The following is a 26,300-nucleotide window of genomic DNA, read 5'->3' as shown; positions in this document are numbered from 1 at the left end:
TTTTTAATTCATTTCTGTGTCCCAAGTTATTTCACTAATAAATACCAATTTAGTACATATATATATATTAAACTCCAGCATCTTAATTTACAAAGTTCATAAAGCAACAATTAGGCTAAATGATGTTATCTTACATTATTCTTTCCATCAGACTGTGGATTACAGCTCAAAGTTGTCACAGGGCCTGTACTCAGTATTGGCAGTTACCCAAAGCCATTGTAATGGTGTAGTATAGGAACTGGAAAAAGCTGGATTGGAGCATCCTTATACCAAAAAGTCAAAAAAGGAATTCCATACTTGGGAACCATGTTGCAGAATGCAATCAATGACAACATCTTTTACTTACGACCTCTACACCTCAGAAAACATCCATCTACCCATACAACTGCATGCAAAAATGCTTCATCTTATTTCTCCGAGAGCGAGTAGAATGGATCAAGCAATCCGGCTGCGATTTTCAGCACTGAAACAATAAACTCTACTCCAATCATCAACCTTGCGCCACCTCACTGGCTCATTTCTGCTACATCTCAAACTGAAGCCTCTGTTGTTTACATGCGCCCTCACATGCGTGCATAGTTTGTATGCAAATACGGCGACTGTCACAACAACAGGAGGGAAGTGATAGGATGCGTGCACCAAGATGTTTTCAAGCTTACTTTAATGCTTGCAACTACAGACAAGGGAGAGAGGGTGCAGAAGAGAGCAAGGGGGAGAAAAAAAAAAAAAAGAAAGAAAGAAAAAGAGGGCAATGTATTTCTGACACACACAGCGCCGTCGTTCTGTAGCGTCACTCGACTGAGAAGTGCAGGGCCGCCATTTTCTCAGTCCTGAACTAGAGCCAAAAAGGCTCTGATCTCCTGTCTGGATAACCAGTGCTCCTGCTTCAACAGCACACATGCTTTCCTCACAATAACACACACAGAACATCGTAACACGACACTGCATGCTCGACAGTGTACTGTCGCTTTAATATTTAAAAGTGCGCAAACGCAATCAGCCGAAACAACACAGGGATGGGAGGAAAAACAGAGAGCAAGAAGAAAGTAGAAGAGTGTGCAACACAGTAATGAAATACCTGTGGAGAGGTGCCTCCCGACCATCCTGTAAAGAGCTAGGTTGTGTGCAACGCAGCGACCATCCTTGTCTCAATATGTCTGCTCGGCTCGCCAAGCTTCTGAGGCTCATATCTGAAATGCTGCCAAGAAGTTGCACAGCTCTTGCACGGCATGAGACAACCCCCCCCCCCCATCCTCCTCCACCACCTCCCTTCCTTCCTCACCCCTCTTGCTCGGCCCCTCCCACTAACCCTGCTCTGACTGGGTCTTTCCTCTCCTATCTATTGCTTCTCTCCGGCTTTATTTATATCGCGCTCTATTCCTATCCTGATGGAGGATATTCTCCCTCTCTGGAAAAGCACCGAGACGCAGCCGACTCAGCGGGGAGGGGGAGGGGATGAGAGTGAGAGAAACAGAGGGGAGACTTTTATTATTCACTCTCAAGCCATGATGTAAAACAAAAAAGCAGGGCTCTTCTCTCCCGCCCATGCCCTCACATCTTTCAACCTTTCAAAACTGTCACTAAACATTTAGCTCCGTCTGCAATTAGTGCTGCCGCCCACGACGGAAAACCTCTTGAATAGCGGCAGCAGGCGAAAGAGAGCGAGAGAAGCCCTTCAGAGCTGGAATGGCAATTTTCCTCACACATGAACAGACACAGGATAAGAATGCACAGGATGACAAATGTCGATTTTTGTCAAAATTTATGGCTGCAAGTCGGAAATGCAGTAATCAAAAACAGAGCTGTCACTTTGGGGAGATGGTTTCTGGACACATGAAATAAGCAAGGTTGAAGGGATCTGCTAATTTGTGTGTGATTTAGTCTGGTTCAAAACATGGTGCTGGAGTGACGCACACAGAGACAACAGAGGAAGATACCCATGAGATAGAAGGCAGAGAGGGAAGAGGATAGGAAGAGCAGGGAGCAGCAGCTCCCTAGATCAAGGCTGCTATTGTTTACAAATGATCCCAGCACCCACACAACAAGACAATAAGTCAATGTTTAGTGGAGAACAGAGTCCCTTTATGGCTGAAGTTCAGCCCCCTGTGCCTCTCGGCTGTGAGGTCCTAATGCACGGTGAGGTCATGGCCACTCGCTCGCTTTGTGTGCTAACTTACACAAAGTACAGATGGTGCATCCAAGTAGAGGAAAAAACAAACAGCTTCCTGACAACAACTCGGATGCTTCGTTGTATATCTATTACTTTATCGTGCAGCAAACTGTAAAAGCAAAAGCTACAGTTTAAAAGAAAGCTAAAGCATTCGGATATCCAGTGGTGGGATCACTAAAATTTGAAATGTTCAAGTATTTAGTTTGTGATCCTTTAGCTTGGAAAGCTAGGTGGTCTGTGTGATTCAGGTCAAAAGCTGGTGGAGGATTGTTTGCTTTAAAAATTCTCTTTCAAAAAGCGGTTAACACACTTTGGGTCATTTTGCTGAATGCTCATTTTTCTTGATTGTAAAATGATGCGGTCTGATCTGGTACTGGACTGCCTGTGTGCCTTCTGTTCTCTGTCCTTCACTTTAACATTTGTACAACACACCTGACTAGAGGCGAGGGAAGCTCGAGTTTCCTTGCTGAAGTGGCCTTCTTTGTGCAAACAATGCTTTAACGTTTCCCTTTTCACCTTCCCAAGAAATGTACGGCATGCACAATTTGCTCAACTATGCCTTCTATTTTCTGTAAAGTACTCCTATGAACTTGACGGATGTTTGGTAATAGAAATCTGAATACTTTCACGGCCAATGTATTCTCAGAGGGTGTACTTGTGGAGGAAATGGAGATGAGGGTAGAACAAGGGAGGGATCCAGAGGAACGAAAACATAAAAGAAAGAAGTCAGAAAATGAAGGACAAAGATGGATGTTGAGAGATAGGAGGAGGAAATAATCTAGGAGGGCTATGTGGGCCTCAGCTGTACTGATCCTGGCTTAATGAAGTCCCTGAGGGGCACAGAGACTGGATGGTACAGAGCTGACAATGCATGCTGCCAGCCAGATGAATGAACTCTCTGATAAACACACAAACGTGCACCTCCCAGGAATCTGCTACCTCTGCCTATGATGGTCTCAAACGCCACACTGCGTTTGATTTGATGCATTGTAATCAGTGCAAAACATTACAGCAGCGGCAGCAGGGGTTCGTTTTATCAAACTTATTGATAGAATGGGTTTGATGCAGAAACATTGCAAAAACAATTGTTCTGCGTCATGCTATACTATTTTGAAGTCTCAGTACTACAAAACAAGACAACTAAAAAAAAAAAAAAATTGTCTTTCCTACTTTGATATTTCCTGTTCTACTTCTGCACAAAGCAACAAAAATAACACAAGAGGGACTCAAAAATTCGGCGAATTTGTGATGTAGAAACTGTTGGGAAGTTGAATTAACTAGTTTAATTTTTATTACAATGCAACCCACTTACTGACCTTAACTGGGGCAAGTTGTATCCAACATTTCATTGCTGATATTATGGAGCATCTTCGCTCTACAAATCCTTTTAGGCACTTTTCAGCTCAGCTCACATGAGCTGATTTGATGGGGGTTTTTTTCCCCATGAGACAGAAAAATGTGTAAATGTGTTTGCAGTTTTGCACAAATTGTTAGAGGAATTGTAATGATTTTTTAAAAATTACATATCAGCTAGAGATGATGGTTAATCAAAAACGCTATTAATAGGGTTGGTAGCCACTAATGTGACACATTTTTGTTATAAGCATTACAATTCCAGTTGATAGCACGCAGAAAATGGCCCTTTTGCACACCCACACCACAACAAGATGCAAGACAAAGCTATTTAGTCACTGCATGCTGTGTTTGGGATATTCTGCAATAATGGCAAGTTTTAGTGTTACAGATTTAAGAGTTAGAGTTGAGGCAGGGTTAAACTGTATGGCAACAGTGACCCGGATATCCTGACAAGGCAAAGTGGAACAGGACACAATGCCAGCTGTCATCAACCACAGGCATAACCAGCAGATTTGTTGAAGGCAAATATAACACTCCTCAATAGATATTTGCAGCGCAGCAGTAGCAACAAAGCCAAAGTGGCACAGATAGCTTGCTAAATTCTCTGACAAACAAGGGTGAGATAAGGACAGGAGCTGTGCGTATATACATATGCAAAACCTGATTTAATGGATGCTTTCTTTGCAACTGCTTTGCCGATAATCTCAACATTATCTCAAGGGGAAAAGAATGGCAGAAGGACAATCTGTGCCTTTTAAAAAGTACACAGCAAAGACATCTGGCCATCATGTTTGGCTGTCAGTATCATCTTTCTCCTCCCTCTCTAAAGGATAAACCAGGTCAAGGTCTTTCTTCAACATGCCAGTCTTAAAATAGCTCGGTGTCATGCCTTCTCTACATGAAAGGGCCTCGGGATATGAATTGTTGCAAAGCAAAAAAAACAAAACAGCAACATCAGGGAGAGAGTGATAATAATGGGAAGACTCACAGTTACACATATAATATAGTATGTGGAGCCTGACTAATCACGGATACTTTACATTCTTTACTTACAGTATGTGTGAGCATGTGTTTTGGCGTGGCAGAGGTTGAGGAAAAGAACAACCAGCACACCAGACAAAGTCAGAAGAGCAGGGACACAGTGTAAGAAAGACAAGATAGAAGAAAATAAAGTTTTTAAAAAAAATCAGCGAGAGCTGATGTTTAATCACATCACAAGATGTCCCAGTCCTCTTTGAGGGGATTCCCAAGGCTCTTTTACAGCATCATCAGCAGACTTAAAGAGCACATCAAGTCTAGCAAGCATGTACTCACTCTCTCTCTGCTCCACCAGACAAGCCATTAGCACATTAGCTGCACTGTCCTTTCACTTGACAAAGACGGCTCATACCACAATGTTATGCCATTTTTGTCTTAATGCAGCTTATGGGCATAAAAAACCTGATCATGTTTTAAGGGCTTTTCCCACAGAGCATTACACAAATACAAAAAGGGGGTAGCTATAAATTTTAGCACTTTCAACCATGCAGTCATAACAGTTCACCTAAACAAGTCAAGTCAAAGGGAGGCCAGGATTTCCCTATGTAATATCCTCACATATCCCTGATAGAGACAGCCGTTTAATCCAGAGAATAGCTAATAATCTTTATGACATACAATCTTAACTCTTGCCCTGAGCCTGGACTATTAAACACACCAGCTGTTTACTGTTATGAGTCAAGTTGAGCAGGGACATTCAAGTTATGACTGTTTACGTTAACATACATTCGCATGTATACACAGTGGTGCACACAGAATTACCTTTACTGCTCGTCAAAAGGCCTCATGTGGGCAGGTAATGAAATACAGTGTAAAATGAGATGGAAACATGATAAAACTAGAAGAGCAAAAGGGAACTCAGTGAAACTCGACTGAAGTTAACTAAAGAGACATATGACGAATCACAAGGGGAGATGGCGCAGAGTCATGCTTGTGCAAAACTGTCCATTTGAGCTGCCTTTAGTGTTGTGAGGTCGTTCTGTCTGTCTGTCATAATGTAATCAGTCCGTTTAAAGACGCAGAGAGAGCAAAAGCAGAGCCGAACCAGCCTGCCAGAGAGGGGCGGGGAGAAACAGCAGCTTTTACCGTAAGCCATGAGTCACTTCAGCCCACAGAACTGGATGTCTGCCATGCTAGTTCTCTCCTTCTTTCTTTTATTCCTTCTCACTCGGTCTTTCTATCTATGCCAGGTCAGGCCCACTGAGGCAGCCAGCTAGCTTGCTAGCTAGTGCAGTGTTGCTCCGCCTACAAAAGCAGGAAATACTGAAGGGATGGTCAGGAAAGCTCAAGAAAGAGTAGGAGGAAGATGATAATGGAGGAGGTGGTGGAGGTGGAGGCGGAGACAGAGACGTGGACAGGATAAACATCTTATCACCATGGAGATAAGGCTGCACTCAAACAGCAGACGACACATTTATGAGAAAGTTTGTGCTGCTACTCAGGCATTGAAAAGTGTCCAGTGCCCCTAAAGTGTCACCAAAGAGCACCTTTTTAGGAAATAACCGTTCCCTGCCGCCACTTAAAAACACATAAGAACCTGATTTACTGCCAAACATAAAACCACAGGAAGGAGAGTACACAGACACACAAAGATAGCCAGCTGTGTTTACTTGCCATCCTTTACCCCAGTATTCCTACATCCACATCCCTAATTCCCAGACAGGCTGAATGAAAATAAACAATAGCCAGCGGCACCTGTGCATTTGCACAGCCTTGCAGGTAAACTGCATGATTACCAGCACAGTGCCTTACAAAAACAGGAGTGGATACAGCCATTGCTTTTTAAGAATGCCAGAACTCTTTGGCACAGCTGAGATAAGTCAAACAGATATTAGTAGAGATCTTTGAAGAACCAACACTGTTGTTGTTGTGGCATGACATACTTTTTGACTAAGTAGCTGTAGCCAGCCAAAGTTATTATTGGAGTAGTGTTCTACATGTTGCAACTAAAACTGCAGACTTGACAGTGACTGATGGGATACACTCAAATTTGCTCGAGTACAGACTGAACCAAGAGTTTACATCCTGCAGCAATGAGTACCTGCACTCTCTAATTGTATTAAGTAACGTCAACTTTATTTTGTCTTGTTTGATTAAATTTTAGTGATGCAGACAGTGAGAGCAAGAAAGTGTTGTCCATGCAGAAGCCTGATTAAAATGTGTAGCATCTTACTATAATACACAATCTGTATGTGTGTTTGTTTCCTTGTCCATTTACTCCTCTTACAAGACCAGGATGAGGGGACACACAGGTACATTTTAGGTCCCTGAAGGTTTTTAACTATATCAAGTCTTGTGACCATGTCATGTTGCCAAGCAACAACCTAGCAACAGGGCTAAAATCAACTGTTTTTAACATTTGTGCACCTATAAAAAGCATCATCCAATTTTATTTCACGATATCTAATTTGTATCCACAAAACATGTATTATATATGACATGTTATGATGCCATCAGGTTACCTGGCAACCACCTAGCAATGTGCTAAAACGAAGAAGCATTGCTGCTCCCACAACACATTATAAAAGCAGCGTATCATTTTTATCCCATCACAAGCAGGTCAAACAATATTATAGGAAGTGCATCATCTATATGTATAACATAATGTAACTCCACTGAATTTCACTCCTCATTCTCAATTTATATCCACTTCATGTGGATAAGCTGAATATATCATCAGTAAAACAAGTAATTCCAAATAACCTCTTACGATTTATTAAACATCACAAGATTTTTTTTAGAAAACATTAAATGTACTTATTCAAACCAACAGACCTGTGGGCAAGCTGGCTGCAGTGGAAGAGGAGCAGGAAAGAGAGGCGTGTATGGCTACTGTTGCTGCTGCAGGTTCACTAGTGGTGGGACGTCCCGTGGTGATGAGAGGCAGCGTCCCCAAGGGAAGAGGCTGGCCCCGCTTTAACAGCTGCTTGTGCTCCTGCTGACGAAAGCGTGGGGGCACCTCTCTGGGCGGGTAGCGCTGCTGGAGCGGAGTCTGGGACTGCTGTGCTGTCTGCGGCTGACCTCCGGAGGGGATGCGCTTGCCATTTCCACTGCTTGGGGGTACAGATGGGATGGCACTGGGGTTGACGGGGGGAAGAGGAGGGCTGGGGTTGAGCTTGGTAGAGTCTGGCACTGATGAAATGGGTGGGGATAAGTAACAACAAGAAAACAGAAATGCAGGGATGAGGAAGGGTAAAGCAGAGCTGTTGAGCACACACTAGTACTAAAATACTATATGATTAGTTGCAAATGGACTGGTCCATATTCCAAATAAATAAATAAAATCACTCGCTAGAGACCGTTTATATGACTTATATCTGACACATAACACATTTAAAGAAAACTAAAAGGAACTGCTGAATACTGCCCTCTTCCTCTATAAATTACTGTCAGTAATTCATTTTAAATGTTTTCTGTAAAGCTACTGTGGTTAAGCATTTCCTTCACTGACTCTTTTCAAAGCCCTGGATACTTTTGGAAGATTTCTATGAAGTTAAATTCAGAAAGGCTAAAGGAGCAGAAATCTATAAATGCACAAGATTTACTCAAGGCAGTGGTCAGTCCAAACAGATGGTTGTTCTTTGGAGAACCACAGGACTGTAATAACCTCGGGGTGGCACTATAAAAGAAAAAATGATGACTTTAGAGATGGCCAAGACACCCAACTCCCTCACAGCCTGTCATGGTGCCGGTTCACAGATTATATGTGTTGAAGAGGTCAAGTACCAGAAAATGGACTTAGACCTGCCTGCTACATTATTGTGGGCTATTGTCTCCATCAGGACGGTGCTGTAAAGAGCGCTGAGCACCATCAACATAAGCTGTTCATGGTTTGTGGCAGGTTATGGCCCCTGAAATGATCACCTCTCAGCGCTCTACAAAAGCCGTTAGTTATTAACTGCTTGCACGGCTGCTGAAGCAAAGTGCTCTTATCCAACTAGCTTTAGTTACCCTTAGCAACAGAGTGCGAGGCTCTCTCTGCTCTGACCAGCCATTTCTCATGGTCGAAGCCCTGCAGGGTTTCACATGAGCAGCGAAGCCTAAGAACTGCACATAATTTAAAAAACCTCCAATAACATTTATTCATGCATTCGTATTTTTATTTTTTTTCCAATTGAGGGACATTAGAAGTTGGGAACAAAACATTGGTATATCATCACTATAAAACTGGTGTGTTACAAAAGAAAATTAAACTCCAATAGTCACTCTCTTACTCCCCAGAGGAAAATATCTAGCCTCTCTGCAGCTTAAAAATGCATCATCATATCTACAATCTTGGTGTCAACTGTTGCATGCAGCTACCAGGCTAATGTGTACTTGAGACGTTTTATTGGGGATTCGTGAGAGCATCTACTATGTATTTAAAAAAAAAAAAATGCAACCACTGTGAAGCCTCCAGTTTAGTTTTACGCTGTCACAATCTTCATTTCCAAGAGACAGAAGAGTGAAGGGCCAAGTTAAGGCTAGCAAGCTTAATCCATATGCTGGATGGGTGCAACGCATATATGATGCTCGCCAATTAGTGAGAAGTAACAGACTAACAAATTACCAGAATTTCACAAAACTGGAGTGCAAACTCACTGGATTGGTTGCATCTTATAGAGAGTCGTGTTACCCGTGAAATCATTTGATTAAAATGCTGCAAAAACCCCCAGCACTGCAAACATGGTCAAGAAGTGACTTGAACTACTGGTAAAGGGTCTAAGACTACAATCAACTACAGCTCCAGATATCGTCACGCCTGTCAAAGAGGCGATTTGCTCTCATCTTTAAGCGTTCACAAAACACAAATTAGTTAAAATATTTATTCCCATTATAGATTTTATAAAGGGAGAAATTATCTACAGTGACCAAAACTGTGTTTTTACCACATGCAGGTTTTAGTACTTTTGGGGTAAGTGAAGGTGTAAAGCTTAATAATGGGTGATGCATCCCTTGTTTGTTCATCACTACCTAATCACACCTCTCTAAAATGTATACACTGAAATAAGAGTTGTTGCTATAAAAAACACGGCTGCTATAACCGACAAGATCCACTTGTCAAACATCAGAGCCGTGAAGTCCAAAACACCCCCAGGATGCTAATTTACAGTCGCTGAATTTGGAAATAGGCGGTCGGAAGCCACCACCAAATCAAACATGTTGGTCAGCTTGGGGTCACGGAGCTGCTCCAGAATGAGATTGATCATGAGACACAAAGCGCACTGGATAATCTCCTCAGCACATTTTATTACATAATAAAATAAGCTGGTAAACTAGAATGCAAACAGGATGCCAAAAAAAAAAAAGAAAAAAAAAAGAAAAAAGTGCTTAAGAGCTACACATACTGTACAAGAGCAGACCCCCAAACACCAGCTGACTGGACATAATGTGCACTGAGCCACAATGGCATTTGAGCTCTTGCTGCGGGGGAAGGGGGGTCTTTAAAAACCACCAGCCAGAAGAAAAAGAAAATCTTTGTGCTGCAGCCTAACTGTATTATAAAGAGCGGGGCCTTGCGATTGGCTGACAAAATGAGTGTGTGCAAGGCAGCAGTGAATAACTTGCACACATGCGGCTAGTCCGGCATCACACACAAAAACAAAGAGTTATGTAATGCTGAGGCCCACACAGAGGGGAGAGGGCGAGATGGTGTCGTGGAAGCACACTCAGCCTTGTAAATACTCAGACATGTTCGCTCACACGTCACAAATGGCAACATTTTTCTGTGCACGTTTGTTTGTGTGTGTGTGTGTGTGTGTGTGTGTGTGTGTGTGTGTGTGTGTCAGTCATAGTATGATCCAGTTTCACCCAAATCTGTCCGAGTATCTCCCTCTCCCTGCAGCTCAGCAATGTTGCGGGTGGAGGGCGGGGGGGGGGGGGGGGGGGGAGAGACGACACACGCTATAGTGTTGGAGCTCGCCTCTCATCAGATCTCTCTACATCTGCTTCATTTCCTCTTCATTCTTTATCCCTCCCCACCTTCCTGTGCTCCCCTCTCCCTTTCTCCTTCACTCCCAGTGATCTACCATTATCCTCTTGTCATTATTACTGTATTAAAGGCGGCAGATGGACACGATAATTCCTGCCCAATTCTACCCGCTGAGTTTAAGAGGTGATTTCCTCTTAAAAAAAACTGAAGACTGTTGTAGGTTATGCCACAATGTGCAATCGTAGTTATGAACATGAGCATTACACAGTTGGGACTCCATGATGTGACGTAGATTCTTCTGGAAGCTGAAGAGGGGGGGAGAGCTGGCTGCCCTTTTAGCCAATCAGAGGGAAGAAACAAGGAGGGGACAGGGGAGGGAGGGAGGGAGAGCGAGCGAACGAGAGAATCGACATTCGGGAGGAAGGGAAGGAGGCAGGGAGCGAGGATAAGTGATGAAGAGTGTAGTGTGTGTAAGAAAGTCTCCACCCCCTCGTGCACTCCTCTGTTAGCTCGAGACTCACTGCCTGAAATCAACTTGGGTCCAAATCCGCTTACAACTGGATCACCATTTGCCGGTGCTGCTTTGGTTTCTTCAGATTGCATGAGCGACACAAGTCCTCCAAATTCAGTTATCCTGATAAACTGATGATTTAATGTAAAAATATCCTTTTATTCTCAATTAAAATTCAGAGACTGATCAAGGCAGGGCTTAATAAATGTTTCTGGCAGGTGTGGTGTACAGTGCTTGTATCTCAGGCAGTACTTAGCAGCGAAACAGTGAAATAGAGTAAGAAGAGACGAGACCGACTCCTGCTGACAGCCTGTTTGCAATAACAGAGTCCTCAGCTGTGCCACTGCACAGGAGAATTCCCACTTCATCAAAGATGCACATCAAGCCTTGGCCTTGGGGCTGTGTGTGCTTCATGCAGAGGAAGCCATCCCATTTTCTATTTTAAAAGGGGTCTTAATTTCCTCAGAAACAATGATAGTATGCTTGCCTGGCTGTTTAAGAGCTAGAGGTTGTGGGCTGCCTGGTTAGGATTGTCTGGGGATATATTAAAAGAGTTGGAAGAAGGTGGAGGAGAAAGAGAGTGAAAAGCATTGGCAATCTCTCTGAGTGGAAGGGAAAAAAAAAAGGTCTGTGACCTTGCAGACAAAGGATACTTCTGTGCAGGTGCTTGGATAGCAATGTGCAGAAGAACTGAAGACTAGCGAATGCAAGTACTCATCACAAGGTAAGTTAGTTTTAAAACTGTCCTAACAACAATACGTGATGAATGAATGTTTTCAAATGATGTTCCTCTGAGTCGCAAACCAATTTTCAAAAACATAATTAATATATTAACAGTACTGTGCAGCCTGTACAATATTTACAAGTATATATTAAATACTATCAGTATTCTCCTCCCCTATATGTACAATAATAGCATGCTAATAATCATTCTCACTGCTCTGTTCCTTCATTGAAGTGGTTCGTCTCGCTCTTGGACAGAGTACATACTGAAATGCAAGCCTTCTATAACTGAGCCTTTAATCCCACAAGTTAGGCCATGAATGGAGCTTTATAAACTAGCTAAAGAAAATCTCGCTGCTGTAAACAGGATTGCTGTTTGCTTATTGTCCAGTATGTTACATGTGTTCAATCTAACAGCCAGGCCTTCTTGTGACTAAGAGTGAAATCCTGTTTGATGCCTTTGCATCATTTGCCTCCAAACTGTCACAGCACACCACTTTAACGGAACTGAAATAGAAGAAAACACACATGCTGCCTATTTCTAGAAAAAAGTAGCAGAAAGAGTGAATCGTGAGGGAGGAACGGCGGCATGTCTTTGAGGCTCTCCGTCTCATTTTTCCTGTGGGCTTTAAAATGTGAGCAGCGAGCCTCACAAGAGAGAAGATTAAAGGGTTTAATTAGAAGTGAATAAATACGACACTGTAGTTAAGAGGGAAACCCGTCACTGCATTACATTCCACACAGAGAAAAATGCTGTTTAAAAAAAAAAAAAAAAAAAAAAAAAAATTATATATATATATATATATATATATATATATATATATATATATATATATAATAATAAGATTTTTAAAAAATATTTAATATCTGACAGCACAGTGCAGAGAACGCAAGGTTGTGATGGTCAAAGCGTTAATCAAACGGTAACTATGGGTCTGAATATATAATCTCAGGATCGACATTCACTTCCAGCTCTTAAGTGTTTCTCTCCAGACCTACTCTCCACCTGCAGAAGAGCTCCACAGGTTGAAGTAGGGGGGATCTCAGAAGACAAAACAGCTCTTGTGCCAGCAGCTGCAGGCAGCCCAGATTCCAGCGTGTTATGATTTACAGGAACCGAAGTGTGAAAGACAGTGGAACGTCCTGTCCTCCTGACCTGGGCAGCCCCTGCTGAGCCCGAAAAATGGTTCAGTCTCACATAACAGCGTCAAACTGAAACTGCAACAAAGAAATGCCACTTGGCACTTATGTTACAAGTATCTGTTTCGCCACATTCAGGGGCTGAAAATGCTTAATTTGTCAAACACATTCTAGACATTTTTGTTTGCCACAGACTTGACCTTTGCAACTTCTCCAATAAAGCTTCCTTTCAGATTGCAGCTCACTAACCAACCAGTCCACATCCACTTTTTGACAGGCTAAACTCAGCGTGTGGGTATATTTCAAGAAAAGACACACACATACACAAAAAAGATCACGTGTGAATTATATAGCACACAAGTGTTTTATCAAAGACCCTTTCACATCTGAGTGTTGCTAATTAAATTGTACCGTAATGTCAAAACCCAAGCCCATCTGTCAGTTGTCATAAATATAATGGCTCAAGTGACAATATGCAATGACAACAGGCTCATATGCACAATTTATGGTGTAAATACAGCTGAACACAGCTGTTACTTGTGTTGTTCCTTTAAGTGCAGCTTATCATTACCAGTACTGCATTCATTTAAGCTGTGCTGCTCGGGATAAGACAAGCAGTGGTATAAATTTCCCCCCTGATCGCACCACAATTTATGGCTCTCTAGCACAAAGCGCTGGGCGTAATTAAGCGAATGTGAAACGGCAAATTAATCTGTTATGAAATTACTGCCACGACACTACTTTGTAATAATGTTATCTTTTATTGCACTATGTAAATGTGCGCCTTGATGTGCATGCATGTTGTCCCCAGTCTCTGATAGGGACAAAAATGCACAGCATGGATAGGCACACAATAGCTCATTAACCCCTAGAAATGAACTCTAGAGTAGCTTGTTGATGGTGGATGTGCACAATGCTTATTACTAATAGACTCTTCTATTATTTTTCTTTTTAGGGTGCGTCGCTGACACCATGAGTGCGGCCCAGCACACACTGTGATAAAGGTCTCTGTGATACTCACATCACAGCGTTGCTGCCATGCTTCATGGCTTCCCCACACCATTAAAGCTGTTTGAGCATCTTTAGTTTAAAAAAAAAAAAAAAAAAAAAGCCACATGCCAGTAGATACATCCTACACATGTTACACGTGTATGTTTTAGGCTGGTTTCCTGGGGTTATGCAAAATTAATCAATCATACAGTAGGACTTTAAATACTGTAAAATAGAGCGATAGATATAGAGACAGACAAATATAGATCTCTCTCTCATATCTCTTTTCTCTATATATCTATGTGATGCCTTCTTGAAAGTATAAAAATAGTGATTTCTGTGACTGATATTAGATACTGAAATGGTGTGGATATGCTAAAATACCTGGCATTGTAAATGCTCACATTTGGTTCTCATTTTTCAAAATCATAGAATTTGCCTACAAGTGGACAGACCAGCTTTTCAAGCAGTCTCAGCCCAGATATTTTATTGTGTTTGGTCATCTGACAGCTTATACTCCAACCCCAAATGTCCAAACAGGCAATCACACTAGATTGTTTTAACTGAACCTATTGTATCTGGAGGTAAATGTGATACGTTTAGTTAACAAATATTACAGCACTTTCAAGGATGCTGAAGCAAAGGAGTCTGTAGTAGCTGTGATATAAAACCATATGCGTAACGGTGGATTTGCACAGACACAGAGCATATATATGCTGTTTGTGTTTGCAGGTCACATTAGGAGACTGTAAGAGTGAGAGCGTGTGTGTCATAAAAATGAGCCAGTAGAAATATCCTACAAAGGGGCCCCTCAGCTGTGCCGGCAAACAGGAAACGGGAGTGCATTCTCACAGTTTCACATAGCTCTGCCCATTTTTGTGTGTTCTCAAACACTGTTTTCCTGCACTCTCCCAAATCAACCAGAGGCACCAGCCACCTCTCTACATTTCACACAAATAAAAACCACAACAATTTCTTCCATCTCTGTTCCTTACAGCCCACCTTTTTCTCTCCTTCCTCCTTCTCTGGTCCCAGGGCGGGCCTCAGTGCTAGACCAGACAGGAGGTGGTGTAGTGTTACTATGGCGCTTGGGGTCTTCCTGGAAATCTCCTGTGTATGAATGCCTGTTTATTCAGCCTCCGCACTAGCCCTGCTCTCCTAATTAGCTCCCACTGTACCTTACACTAGTATCAGGCACAATCTGCCTCTTTTAGTTGATTAGTCAATTAAGATTCATGGTGTCTTTCAGAAAAAAAGACAACTGTTTCAGCCCCTTTTCACAATCTTTTCCAGTCATTAATAGATAATAACTGCAGTGCCTCGTTAACTGCCACAGTAATATTGAGGTAAAGACAATCTATAATCTGTGTGATCTTCTTCAGAAATGATCAACATGAGCACAGTGCAACAGAAAAATATGTAAAAGGTGCTAAAAAGTCAAGTGTGATAATAGAAAAGCCTGTTATAAATGGTGAATTTTAGATCTGGTACTTAATAGGGGTTAAGATAAAGAGTTGAAGTGTCAAATAAATACTATGAAAAGAAACGGCATGTTATATGTGCTAACACTCACTAATAACCATTCTCTTTCTACCCTTCAGGCCATCCTGTCAGCATCTTTGAGCAGTTCTAATCAGATTTCCCGCTGCCTATCCCTCATGACACATTAAGTCCCTCTCCCATCTGCTTGCTCATGCCGACATGAAGATCTGCTTCCAGGCTAACTGACTGTCCACCACATCCTACCTGCTTCCCTCTGATTGTTAAAACCACTGGCTTGGGGAGACAGTGAAGAGAGTGGGTCTGTAGCTGCCACAAAGCAGGAGTTAAAACCTGCAAGCTAAGTGCAGTCTTCACTACAAAACTACATTTCTAGGCATTTTTATTCAGATGGTTTATTTGTTGGGTTTTTTTTCTCCTTCAGATTTTCTTCCTCTCCTCTACCCTCTGAGGTAAGCCTGAGGACCCCTATGTGGAGGCTTTGAGAGGAGATGGACCATTCTTATGCTTCTTATTAGGTTGTAGGTAGTAGGCTCAGGTAGTACAGCAGAGCTGGTGGCCAGTAATGTTTTCAGTTGCAATATATTTTTCAACTTTAAAAGCAAATCCTTCATAATCAACAGCATAGCAATGAGCTGAGAATCAACTGACGCCTAGTGGCAAAAAGGTAGAACTGCATATACTGTGTGGTTCCCCTTCTGACAACAATGTAACACCCTCACACAGTCAGTGTCCTTCCTGCTATCACAAGATATCACACAGACTCGCAGCAAAGGTCTACACTGACAACTCCAGTATTAAAACATGCATAACAGACGCTCCTTTTATTCTGTGGTAAAGAAAGCAAATGAGTCTTTCTTTGATGTTGTGCATCAATTGTACAAAAAACAAGCAGCAACAACTCACCTTTGGTAATCTGCTCTGTGGCCTGAAAAAACAAACAAACAAGTTAACAACAGATCAAACTTAAAATGATAAGATAAACATGTAATGCATTCCATGTAAGATCCAGAAAACAGTATGCGGTTTTGCATGAAATAATTTTTAACATTTTTGCTCATGATCCACGGAAACAGTAATGAAGCAAACTAGTCAGGGCAATGCTAAGGGACAGGTAGTGCTCGTGTATTTAAACACTAAATTGATTAACGCTCGACACATTTAAGAGCTCCAAACAAGATTTAGTTTGCCGTGGTTTGACTGCTGGCACTCGCCTCATTGCAAGACGGTGGAGTTAAGTCCATCTGACAGATGAGGACCTGATTATTGCTGTGTTATTTAATTGAATAGTGTAAACTGTATTATTTATTAAGTTAATGAGGGAAAACTAGCCTGTAGCTTGTACTTTTTCCAGCACTAGCAAAAAAAAAAAAAAAAAAAAAAGCTTAAGCACAAGCACAACAGATCGCTAGAAGAGGACTTAAGGTTAGGGGATATGAATATATAAATGTGCTGACATAGGAGCTCTATACACCGAAAACACTTATAATGTAGAGCTGTGCCTGGCCTTGTACTACATAGCATACTAGCATCTAAAATACTACAAATGCCAACAAGCTTGTTCTTTTCACCATAGAATAATCTGTAATTATTTATGATTGCTTTAGTCTATAAAATGTAGACATTTTATCCTAAAATTATAATTAGAACTAACAAAAAATATTTTCTGTGTAACCAAAACAAGCAGCACAACAGGTCAAATGTTGCTTGAGCCCTCGTAATGGAGACTACAGACAAAGAGGAGTCCCTGCATTAAACACAAAGTTAACTGGAAACTGGTTAAAAATAAAACATTAATAATTATAAAATCACTCCAATCCCTACCCAAAATCCAGCTGACTGCCAGTAACTGCTGCAATTAGCTGGAGTTTACAGTATCTTATCATATGATAAAGAACAGGAAGGAACAATTACAGCAACATGATAAAAGCATGTGGGTTTCAAAAACACTCTGCAAGCCTACCTTTTTTTGAGCAGCCTCTTTCTTTTTCTTCTCGTCTTGTTTTTTCTTTTTCTTATCTTCCATCAAATGGTTCTCTTCTTGTATTTTTGCTTCTTTTCACAGCTTAAATAAAAAGAGAGATGGAGAGAGATGGACAAGGTTTTACCCCAAGAACCAGTCAAAGAGAGGAGTACTTTGGCTCAGCAGAGTGAACACAGATGAAAGTGATTTCTTGACATTTTCTTTTCAGCTGAATGGTTCATTTTATCAGTCTTCAAGCTGAAATCAGTGTGTCAGTAGCTGCGTTTGTAACACGTGACGATATGTGGACTAGTAACACACTGAAATCACTGTCAGCTGAGGTGAATAGTTTTGATTATCGTCAACTCCAAAATCCAAATTCAATCAACATCTGTTCAGGATCTTCCAGAACAACCCCAAACCAATCAGGGTTAACTGCAACCCACAGCACTCAAAATGATCCACTGCCAAAGTTCTAATAGTACCTACTCAGCCCTACCTGGTTTCAGTTGTTTCCTAATACAATTGTGAATGGGGTCATTACAGCAATGTGGCTGAAAGATGTGACGTCATTTGGATAGAAAAACAAAACAAAACAAAAAACCACAAAAAAAAAAAAATAAAAAATAAAAATATGGTGGATGTCAAGGTTATAGTATACCTGCTTCTCAGTTTATGGCTTTTTCTCAGACTCTGGGACATTTCTCATATACTCGGGTTTGAAAAACTGAAGTTTTGATTTTCATGAAGCCACTCTCATGACTCATTGAGTGACGCCACTAACTAGCCAATTGGTGGCGTGCAGTCTGTTAACGTCACAGAACCCCAGCTGAGTAGGTACTAAACAACCACCTGGTACCAAGTACTCCAACCTAATGTAAAAACCCTAAAAACCAAAAGTCTTGTCATTTAGCTTCAGCTGACTAAATGTCATAAGATTATGACAGAATAAATCTAAAGTTCATTCACTTGACTTAAGAGTAAAAGTTTGTTGTGATTTTATAGGTAAGAGTTACTCGGCACGTTTACAGATTGATATCAAGAGAAATAAAACAAAAGCAAAATGTGTCCATATGTCCACTCTTCTCTTCTTTCTCGCAGTTTTATGAGAGAGCATGGGAGCTGGCTGCCACCCTGTTTATTGGGATAGATCAAATGTCCTTTCTAATCTTACTGCACAAAAGATTGAAAGTGATCCAATCAGAAGCAAACTCATCCCGCCTTTCTAAACAATTTAATTTGTTAATTTGTAACTGATTTGATCTAGTCTCTCCAGAACACTTCCATCTTGTTTTTATTCATCACTGTTTTTGTACTCGTGCATTCATTTTTATTTAGTCATCGTCTTGCTTCTGTTAAGAGAAAGAAAGAAGAAGAAGAAAAAAAAAAAAAAAAGGCTGACAAAAACTATCACAGAAATTATTGGTCAATGAAATTAAGACTGGACCCATGTCCATGGCACTTGTTTTGGTGGTAAACATGAGGCAGGTGCTTGTGAGCGACTCGTCCACAATCCACAGACGTAAGACTGTGAGTTTATTTCACATTCCACTTTTAAGCAGCATATTTCTTTAAGTGTGCAAAGATGTGTGCATACGTTTTTCAGTTGTCTTTAGGTTTTTTTCTGGAAGCTATTAGGAAGGCATTGTGGGTTTAGCATGTTGGTGCTCTTAAGTTGAGCCTGCCGCTCTTTAGTCTACACACACTCTACAAGACCAACAGATTCTAACACAAATAATGTGTTCGCACTACATCGAAACAAAAATCTCAAAACCTCGGGTTGTACCCTGCACTTTTAGTTTACGGTCTTGAGGATTTAAATGTCGACAACTCAAGCTGAAAACCATCTGCCAATGGCCTATTGTTTCACACTAGTTCGGTGGCCTTTTCAAAGCATGAGTGAAACAGGATGGAAATGTGCACTGATTTCATTTCAACCTTCCTGATTCCTTAGGTCCCCAGCAACACACCCGGCAAGTGTCAAGATCATCAGATAAACGGCTGGTATGAAAAAGCAAAGATGACACTGACACACAGACATACACACAGAGATTCCTTCATTTCTTATGAGCTACAAAAGCATCCAGCATCTATATCCAGCCTACACTAAGAAATGAATAAATAAATTACAGCTAGAAACAGTGTTTTAAAAGAAGGACATAGTAAAAATGAATTGGCCTGGGAAAAAAAAAAAAAATCATATATACATTTGAAAGTCAAGTTGCTTGAACCACAAATGTGAAACTGCACATAAAACCTTCAGCTTTTTTTCCCCCTGCCAAGCCTAAGCTGCTGCAGGCGACAGCGATATGAGCCACTGCCTGGCAACAAGCGCTCCCGGAGGCCCGAGGTGAGCAGTCAGGTGGAGATAGAATGCGCCCTGAAGTGCTGACAGCGCTGACATTAGTCTGGTTGTAGAAGTTCAACAATAGGACTTCAAAAAAAAAAAAAAAAAAAGGAAAAAAAAAAAAGAAAGAACAGAAAAAAGAAAGACGAGCTTGGGCAAGTAACACATAAGTTTCCAATTAAGCAGCTAAGTGAGGATTTTAAAGCATGTCTTTAAACCATGGGTTCAAGAGTACTTCGTAACTATATAAATGACTTGCTTATTGCCTTTACTGAATGTTTTTTTCCCTTAAACTCTATGTCAAAAAAAAAAAAAAAGTACCAAAACATAGAAAAACAACAACCACAGTGCCGGAGATTATACCTAGGTATGTAATTGTGAAACACAGGTTTTCTGAGCTCTCTTTCAAATATTGTTTGACAACAAAACTTTCTTCCCTTTCATAACAGAGAGAAGAGAACTGCTGTCTCATCTCACTTCAGAGATCTGCATTATTTTTTTTTTTAAACCACAACAGCCACAAGTGAAATAGAAGGAGCTGCTGTGAACATTTTTTATATTTAAAGAGAGAAAAAAAGACAGTACATTTGTCTTGTCAACAGCAGCCTTCAAAAACATCCTGCGATTAGGTAACGGCACACTTTAATGAGCTAAACCTCAATATCATGCAATTTTTATAAACTCAATTGCCAACAACTTCAATAATATCGCTCAATCAGTTCAACACATGCCCTTAGCTGACTCTGATGCAGGCAGGCTGTGTCCAAAGAGCAGCAACAAGAAGGCCCCGTATTATAAACTGTAGCTCAGATTGTGAGCCTGACCAAACCATGCAAACACAGAGCTCCCATAAACTTGGCTATTAATTCATAACTGTAATCACGTAATTTTTTTCTCTAACTAGCTGATACGGAACCTGCTGAGTACAGCTGCCGAGCTAAATTTAGCAGGTGCTGCTTGTTTCAAAGGCATCAGTGGGACTTGTGTCACGTAGGATCATGGGAGAAGGGAGATGCTCCAGTTAATGTGAGCTGGTGTCAGCCACCAACCCACATGAGGAGCAGAGCGAAGCGTCAAAATAAAGTAAGTAAGAAACATTTGGTCCCTAAGCAGGATGAAGGATGTCTCCCTCAATGAGAGCTGTCGCTTAGCATCTTGGGCTACGTCCACACTAATAGTTTTCTCTCCGTTTTGGCCTCCCGTCCACACTGAGACGGCGTTTTCCCCGAAGGAAAATGCAGCATTTTCGACTTGTGCGTCGCAGTTTGGACAGCAAAAACTGAGACTTTCTAAAACAATGATACGTGTTAGTCATATGGTGCAGTCATGTGACCAATTAAACTAAGATAGCAGAGGGCATTATACAGCAGTTGTTTTGTTTGCTCTCAATTTTGACAGCCCTATTAAAGAGGAATATCAGTTTGTACATGCTTCAGATAGCTATGATGCAAAATTCAGAGTTGATTCTCACTATAGGTGTGAATGTGAACATGAATGGTTGTCTCTGGGTGTCAGCTCTGTGACCGACCTGTAACTGGTCTAAGGTGACCTGCGACTTTAATGTGCGCTAAATAATATTTGTATTTGATTTAGGGCTGCACGATTTTGCATAAAATGAGAATCACGATTTTTTGGCTTAGAATTGAGATCACGATTCTCTCACGATTTTCTTTTCCAGTATAAATATTTATTGCACTTATTAACTGCACATCAACTTCGCAACAGTTGAGACTGAACATAAAAACAATAAATGTCTCACGTTTTGTTGTTGCTGCAAAATGTTGTACTGCTTGAAATTCCGTCTCCACCGTTGCTCGACGCTGCGTGTATAGAGCAGGTAGTGCAACAATAGAAAAATAGTTGCGGGACGGCACTGTGTAGCGTTTGTCTAGGGTGTTGATCATTTTCCTAAATCCCTCGTTTTGCACAGTGTTGATGGGAGCCATATCTTTGGTCAGGTGATAAGTAATAGCCTCCGTAATTTCTTTGTGCCTGCGGGAGTTCGACGGGTATAGGGAAGCGCTGTATAAGGTTCCCGTTATTGATGTTTGGGTGGTTGACCGGGACGGATTTTCTCCTGTCACTTTCTCGTCATCCCTGACGTGTTCTCCGTTGTTTTTTCCCTGCTAATTTTAGCATCACACGGCACAGCTTCTGTATCACGTGGTATAAGGCTCCGCCCTTGTCATTTGTTGAGCAGGAAGGGTGAGCGCTTGTTTTCATGCAGATTACGTCCCGGATCAAAATGCGGTACAATCACCGTCGTCCTTTTTTTTTTTTTTTAATCGTTGTCATTTGGAAATGAGATCGCACATAAGTATGAATCGAGATCACGATTTTCTAACGATTAATCGTGCAGCCCTAATTTAATTCACTGCTGAATTTGTAAGTTTGCTCACTTACAAAGATATGAATGGTCTGTAATTTTGAAAACATATCCTCCAAGGGTTACAAAGTGGTAAGATGTTTCCTGTAGTTGGTCACCATGTTTGCACATATCTCCAGGGGGATTTTGAACCACTCCTCTTTATTGTAACTCCTCAAGTCCTTTATCTTTCTTGATTTTGCTAATGTTACTATGACCAAACAACTCTTTCTCCTCATCTCTGCAAGTACATAAATTCTTTGTGTAGATGTATGCACTTTGACTACGAGAGCTATCTGGAGATCCGGGGATGAAATATGGAGCATCTTGAAAACTTCTCTCTCTCTAATCTATTTCCATGCTGCAGCAGCTGATCCTGAACAAATTGGGAACTGCCTCAAATCTTTGAAACTTGATTTTCTTTACATTTTTTTTTACCCCACTTACTTTCAAGATCTTTAAAAAAAGAAAGAAAGAAAGAAAGAAAGAAAAAAATAAAAAAAAATCACAGGTATCCACAAACTTATTCCCCATGATGACCCCTGAACCTGGTAAATCAATAACAAAAACAACAGCAATATTAAGCAATGAGATCAACAGATCCTAGAAGCCAATTCAGGTTGCACTTGTCACTGCTTAAAGAGACTGCAATCACTCACCTAATCTGAAACAGCTGATCCTAATTTTAGGGATTTGAAGGTGTGAAACTAGTCTGTGTATACCAACTTATTTCAGTGTGACTTGTCAAATATTTCTTCATTACTGTTCATTTGAATGAAGAAAATGAAGTGATTTTAAGTCTCTGTTAGTGTATAGCACCTTTCTTAATAGGCACTGATTCAATGAAGATCTGGATCAAATAAATCACAAAAAAAGCAGTCTTAATGGGATGTACTTTTAACAAATGTGCAACACGAATATGCTATGAATCTGTAGTGGCAAAGCACTGCTCATGATAAGGACACCGTTCAATAAGCTCAGCTCTGTTGTGGAATTACACCCTCCTGTCAGAACAACAGGATTAGAGCTTGGTGTCCCTCTTAAAACCAGACACACACTCAGACACAAAAAAGGCAACACACACTGCACATAGACCAAGGGCAGTCTAACAAAAGCAGGTGTAAAACTGGTTGAAAATGTGGAGTGGAGATGGAGAGGAAACTCAATAGATGAACTGTCAAAACTGCACACGCTGCTGCCGTGGATGTGTAAATGCCTCACTGCCCCTCACTGTACCACTAAAGAGGAGGGGGGTGCTACAAACGATGAGGCAGGCTTGTGCGTTGTGTGTGAGAGTTGGGGGAAGGGGTGCTAGACGGCAGTCACTGGGCACAGAGCCAGGAATGCCATCGCTGCAAGCCAAACAAGAGAACGGCGAGCACTCGGGAGAAGGCTTGCTAACAACCGCAGCAGCAGCCGCAGCAGCAGCAGCCACAGCTATGGCAGCGCGTGTAGCGCCCTCTGCTCGCCTGCACGCCGGGCGACGCAGCTTTTCAAGCCTGCTGATCAGTCACCGCACTCAGGTTTTCAAATGCAAAAACCTCAAGCGCATTGGAAAGAAAAGAGAGAAAGAAAAGGAGCAACTTTTTGTCAGTAATGCGCTCAGATTGTGTGAAGGTTTAAAATCTGCTGGGTAAGCACTTACAACGTCTTTGTGCTCTGCAAAGAGGATTGCACTCTGTAAACTACTTGAAGCTATTCTCAGTGTAGCCATGTTAATGCTTTCTGACCCGGACTAATGACGGGGGAAAAGAGAAACTTGTGCTGCACTCCTGGTGCTATGTAGAGGCCCTAAAATAACTTGTATGGACAAACTCCAAAAGCACACAGTGTCAGCTGCTCCAAAAGTAAAGGGAACACGTTCACAGGGTTAGGGTGCATGTTGACAATTTCTTTTCTTTTTTCCCCCCCAACAGATCAAAGAAAATCCTCAACAAATGCTTAATTAAAATGCAATCATGCAGCTCTGTCACAGTTTTTTCACATTGTTTCAGATTTTTATTTCTGAAAGGGGCAATTAGGAAAACACTTTCATGCAGTATTTGTCCAGAAAACAAAACAAAACAGCTACTACTTCAAAAGAAAAAAAGAATAAGAGGTTGTTTCTTACTGAAAATGATAGAAATAACAGAACCAAGATATGATAATAATTTCCTCTGGGATACATTTCTTAAGAAATTCTTGAACTCAAGCAAACCAAATATGTGGGGGGCTTTTTGTTTGTTTTTTTTAAAGGGGAGATAAAATTACTCAAAAACATCTTGCAAGACAAAAGTAGAGTTTTGTGTGTGAAATCAATTAACTGCCTTCATAAGAAATCAAGCTCATCATTTCCACTGAAGACTCCAAGCGAGCATCTGATCGCTGACACAGAAAACAAGCCGCCAAACCAAATGACATAATCTGGCAAAAGCAACCCCTCATCCCTCCAGTCCAGCTCTAAGCAAAATAACCCGTGAAGACTTCTGAACTGAAAGTGAGGCTGTGACCTAAGCTGTATAGTAATCACAGCATTTAGTAGTCTGTTTTTGTTATCAAGCCCCCCTTTGGCGCCTCTCTGTGAATACACACTGCCTCTTTCAGGAGGACTGGGTGCTGACCGGGGGCCCCAAACCTGGCAGGGACAGAAAAGACCTCCAGCCCGCTTCTCTTAACCCTTTGCCAGGTCCAAACACACACACACAAATTAAGGACTCCAACGCATTAGTAAAACAAGCGGACCTCAAAGCTTGCATCAATCTGCCCTCTACATGCATCGGGGTACTGGTATCCCCAGCATCAGCCGCACACACTGTCTTCTAATGGAGAGTGTGTGTGTCCCCTACAGGATGTCAAGCTGCAGGAAAAAGCCAGGTACAGATAACTGGTGCATCTTAAGGGTTACACTGGTCTCTGATGGGAAACAAAGAACTGAGAAGAGATTTCCAACACATATACTGTATAAATTATTGAGCAGTCTGGGAGCAATTTCAACCACAGCGCCGGGGTTATAATCAAAGCATTGAAAGGGGGAGAGTTTTTGCATCTAAAAGTAGGCAGAAAGTGAGGACCAGCAGTTACCAACTATTAAAAAAAAAAAAAGCCGAGCGGATGAGGATGCATGAGGTGCAAGCAGCAGTCCTAGTAAATGAAACAGAGAGCGGCCGTACGAGGGCATGAGTACAATAGGTAAAACCCTGGTGGCTAATGCGTTTAAACCCAGTCAGGTGATGCAAGCTAGATCCAGCCACCTCTCTGTGCAGCACCGAGGATATTTCGGCTTTAATGCTCGTGTCAACTCTCTTGCACGGCAGCGCAACAACAAGCGTCCCACCAATGTCTGCCAAGCTGCTACACATACGACAACTCGACAAGCGACAACACAGGGCGCCCTTGAATCACCGCAGCTGTGCAGCCACGGTGTTTTAATGACGAGCTAGCTCAAGTTAGGAACATACTATGAAGAAAACCTCCGTGCTAACCTCAGCGACCGCGCTAGAAGTTAAAATAAGCTCCAGTGTGCACTCGACAAATGCGATATATACAAAAAGGGGGGGTTAAGCAGCACTCACGAAGAAGACAGCACTGATGTCAAAGTGGGCTGAGCTGAAAATATTTTGATTCCCAGCTGCCATGTTTGCTATCGAAACTCGCCACATTTCCCCCCCAACAAGAAACAAAAACGCGACAAGGCACATCTCCGTCGCGGTAAACCTCACGGACTCGGTGATAAATCCTACCGTGAAGCGTTCAGTCGGTTCTCAGCAGCGGCGGAGCCTCTGCAGCCATTTTGTAGTAACTGACCGGAGCAGGAGCTCGAGACGGTTGAATCGGTGGTAACGGGGAAGGGGGGCGGAGCTCCACCTTGCCATGTGATCTTCAACAACAAAACAAACTGGTCCCACTTCACATCGCTCCGCCCAGGCGTTTCCATGACAACTGCAGCTCCTCCATCACTCCCCTCTCTGTGCTGCTCGCTTCAGCTCGCAGCCGTGCGTGGACTCGCCTCCCTTCACCTCCCCCACCTCTCCTACCTCCCCTTTTCCTCACGGTATACGGTGTAGATTCAACGAAGAAAGTACGCACATATAAAAGTCAGTAAGCTCCGTGTAAAACGTGAACTGTTGGGGGGGGGGGGGGGGATAATAAGAAACATAACAGCGTTTCAGCAGCGCTGGCACCTGCGCTGTGTTTTAACGCCAACAGAGGGCACAGTTTGTTTTACAACGCAGATAGCCTCGTCATAGTCATAATATACATTCGCACTATGAAGCGGTGAGAGTTTTATTTATTTATATATTTTAATC

The 26,300-nt window shown here is 41.9% G+C and overlaps 1 protein-coding gene across 12 annotated transcripts in view; it reads right to left on the bottom strand.

Annotated features, from left to right (window-relative positions):
* Window positions 1-26,006, bottom strand: part of tnrc6c1 (trinucleotide repeat containing adaptor 6C1) — a 46,695-nt gene extending 20,689 nt beyond the window's left edge. For 3 of the 12 annotated variants that reach the window (XM_026165168.2, XM_026165171.2, XM_026165172.2), the window contains exons 1-4: window positions 25,734-26,005; window positions 17,303-17,404; window positions 16,246-16,267; window positions 7,340-7,696 (exon numbers count right to left, since the gene is read on the bottom strand). In XM_026165168.2, the coding sequence (XP_026020953.1) occupies window positions 7,340-7,696; window positions 16,246-16,267; window positions 17,303-17,365 (442 nt within the window). In that variant the 5' untranslated portion in view covers window positions 17,366-17,404; window positions 25,734-26,005. Of the gene's footprint in view, window positions 1-7,339; window positions 7,697-8,109; window positions 8,184-16,245; window positions 16,268-17,163; window positions 17,218-17,302; window positions 17,411-25,733 lie in introns of those variants that run through there. The other 9 variants (XM_026165169.2, XM_026165170.2, XM_026165175.2 and 6 more) reach the window with 7 other exon arrangements.
* Between the last annotated feature and the right edge of the window lie 294 nt (window positions 26,007-26,300).

The sequence above is a fragment of the Astatotilapia calliptera genome, chromosome 4, assembly GCF_964374335.1.
Source record: "Astatotilapia calliptera chromosome 4, fAstCal68.1, whole genome shotgun sequence".
In the NCBI taxonomy this organism is placed as follows: domain Eukaryota; kingdom Metazoa; phylum Chordata; class Actinopteri; order Cichliformes; family Cichlidae; genus Astatotilapia; species Astatotilapia calliptera.
The sequence above is the reverse complement of the archived record's forward strand: the minus strand, read 5'-3'. Positions and strand labels throughout refer to the sequence as shown.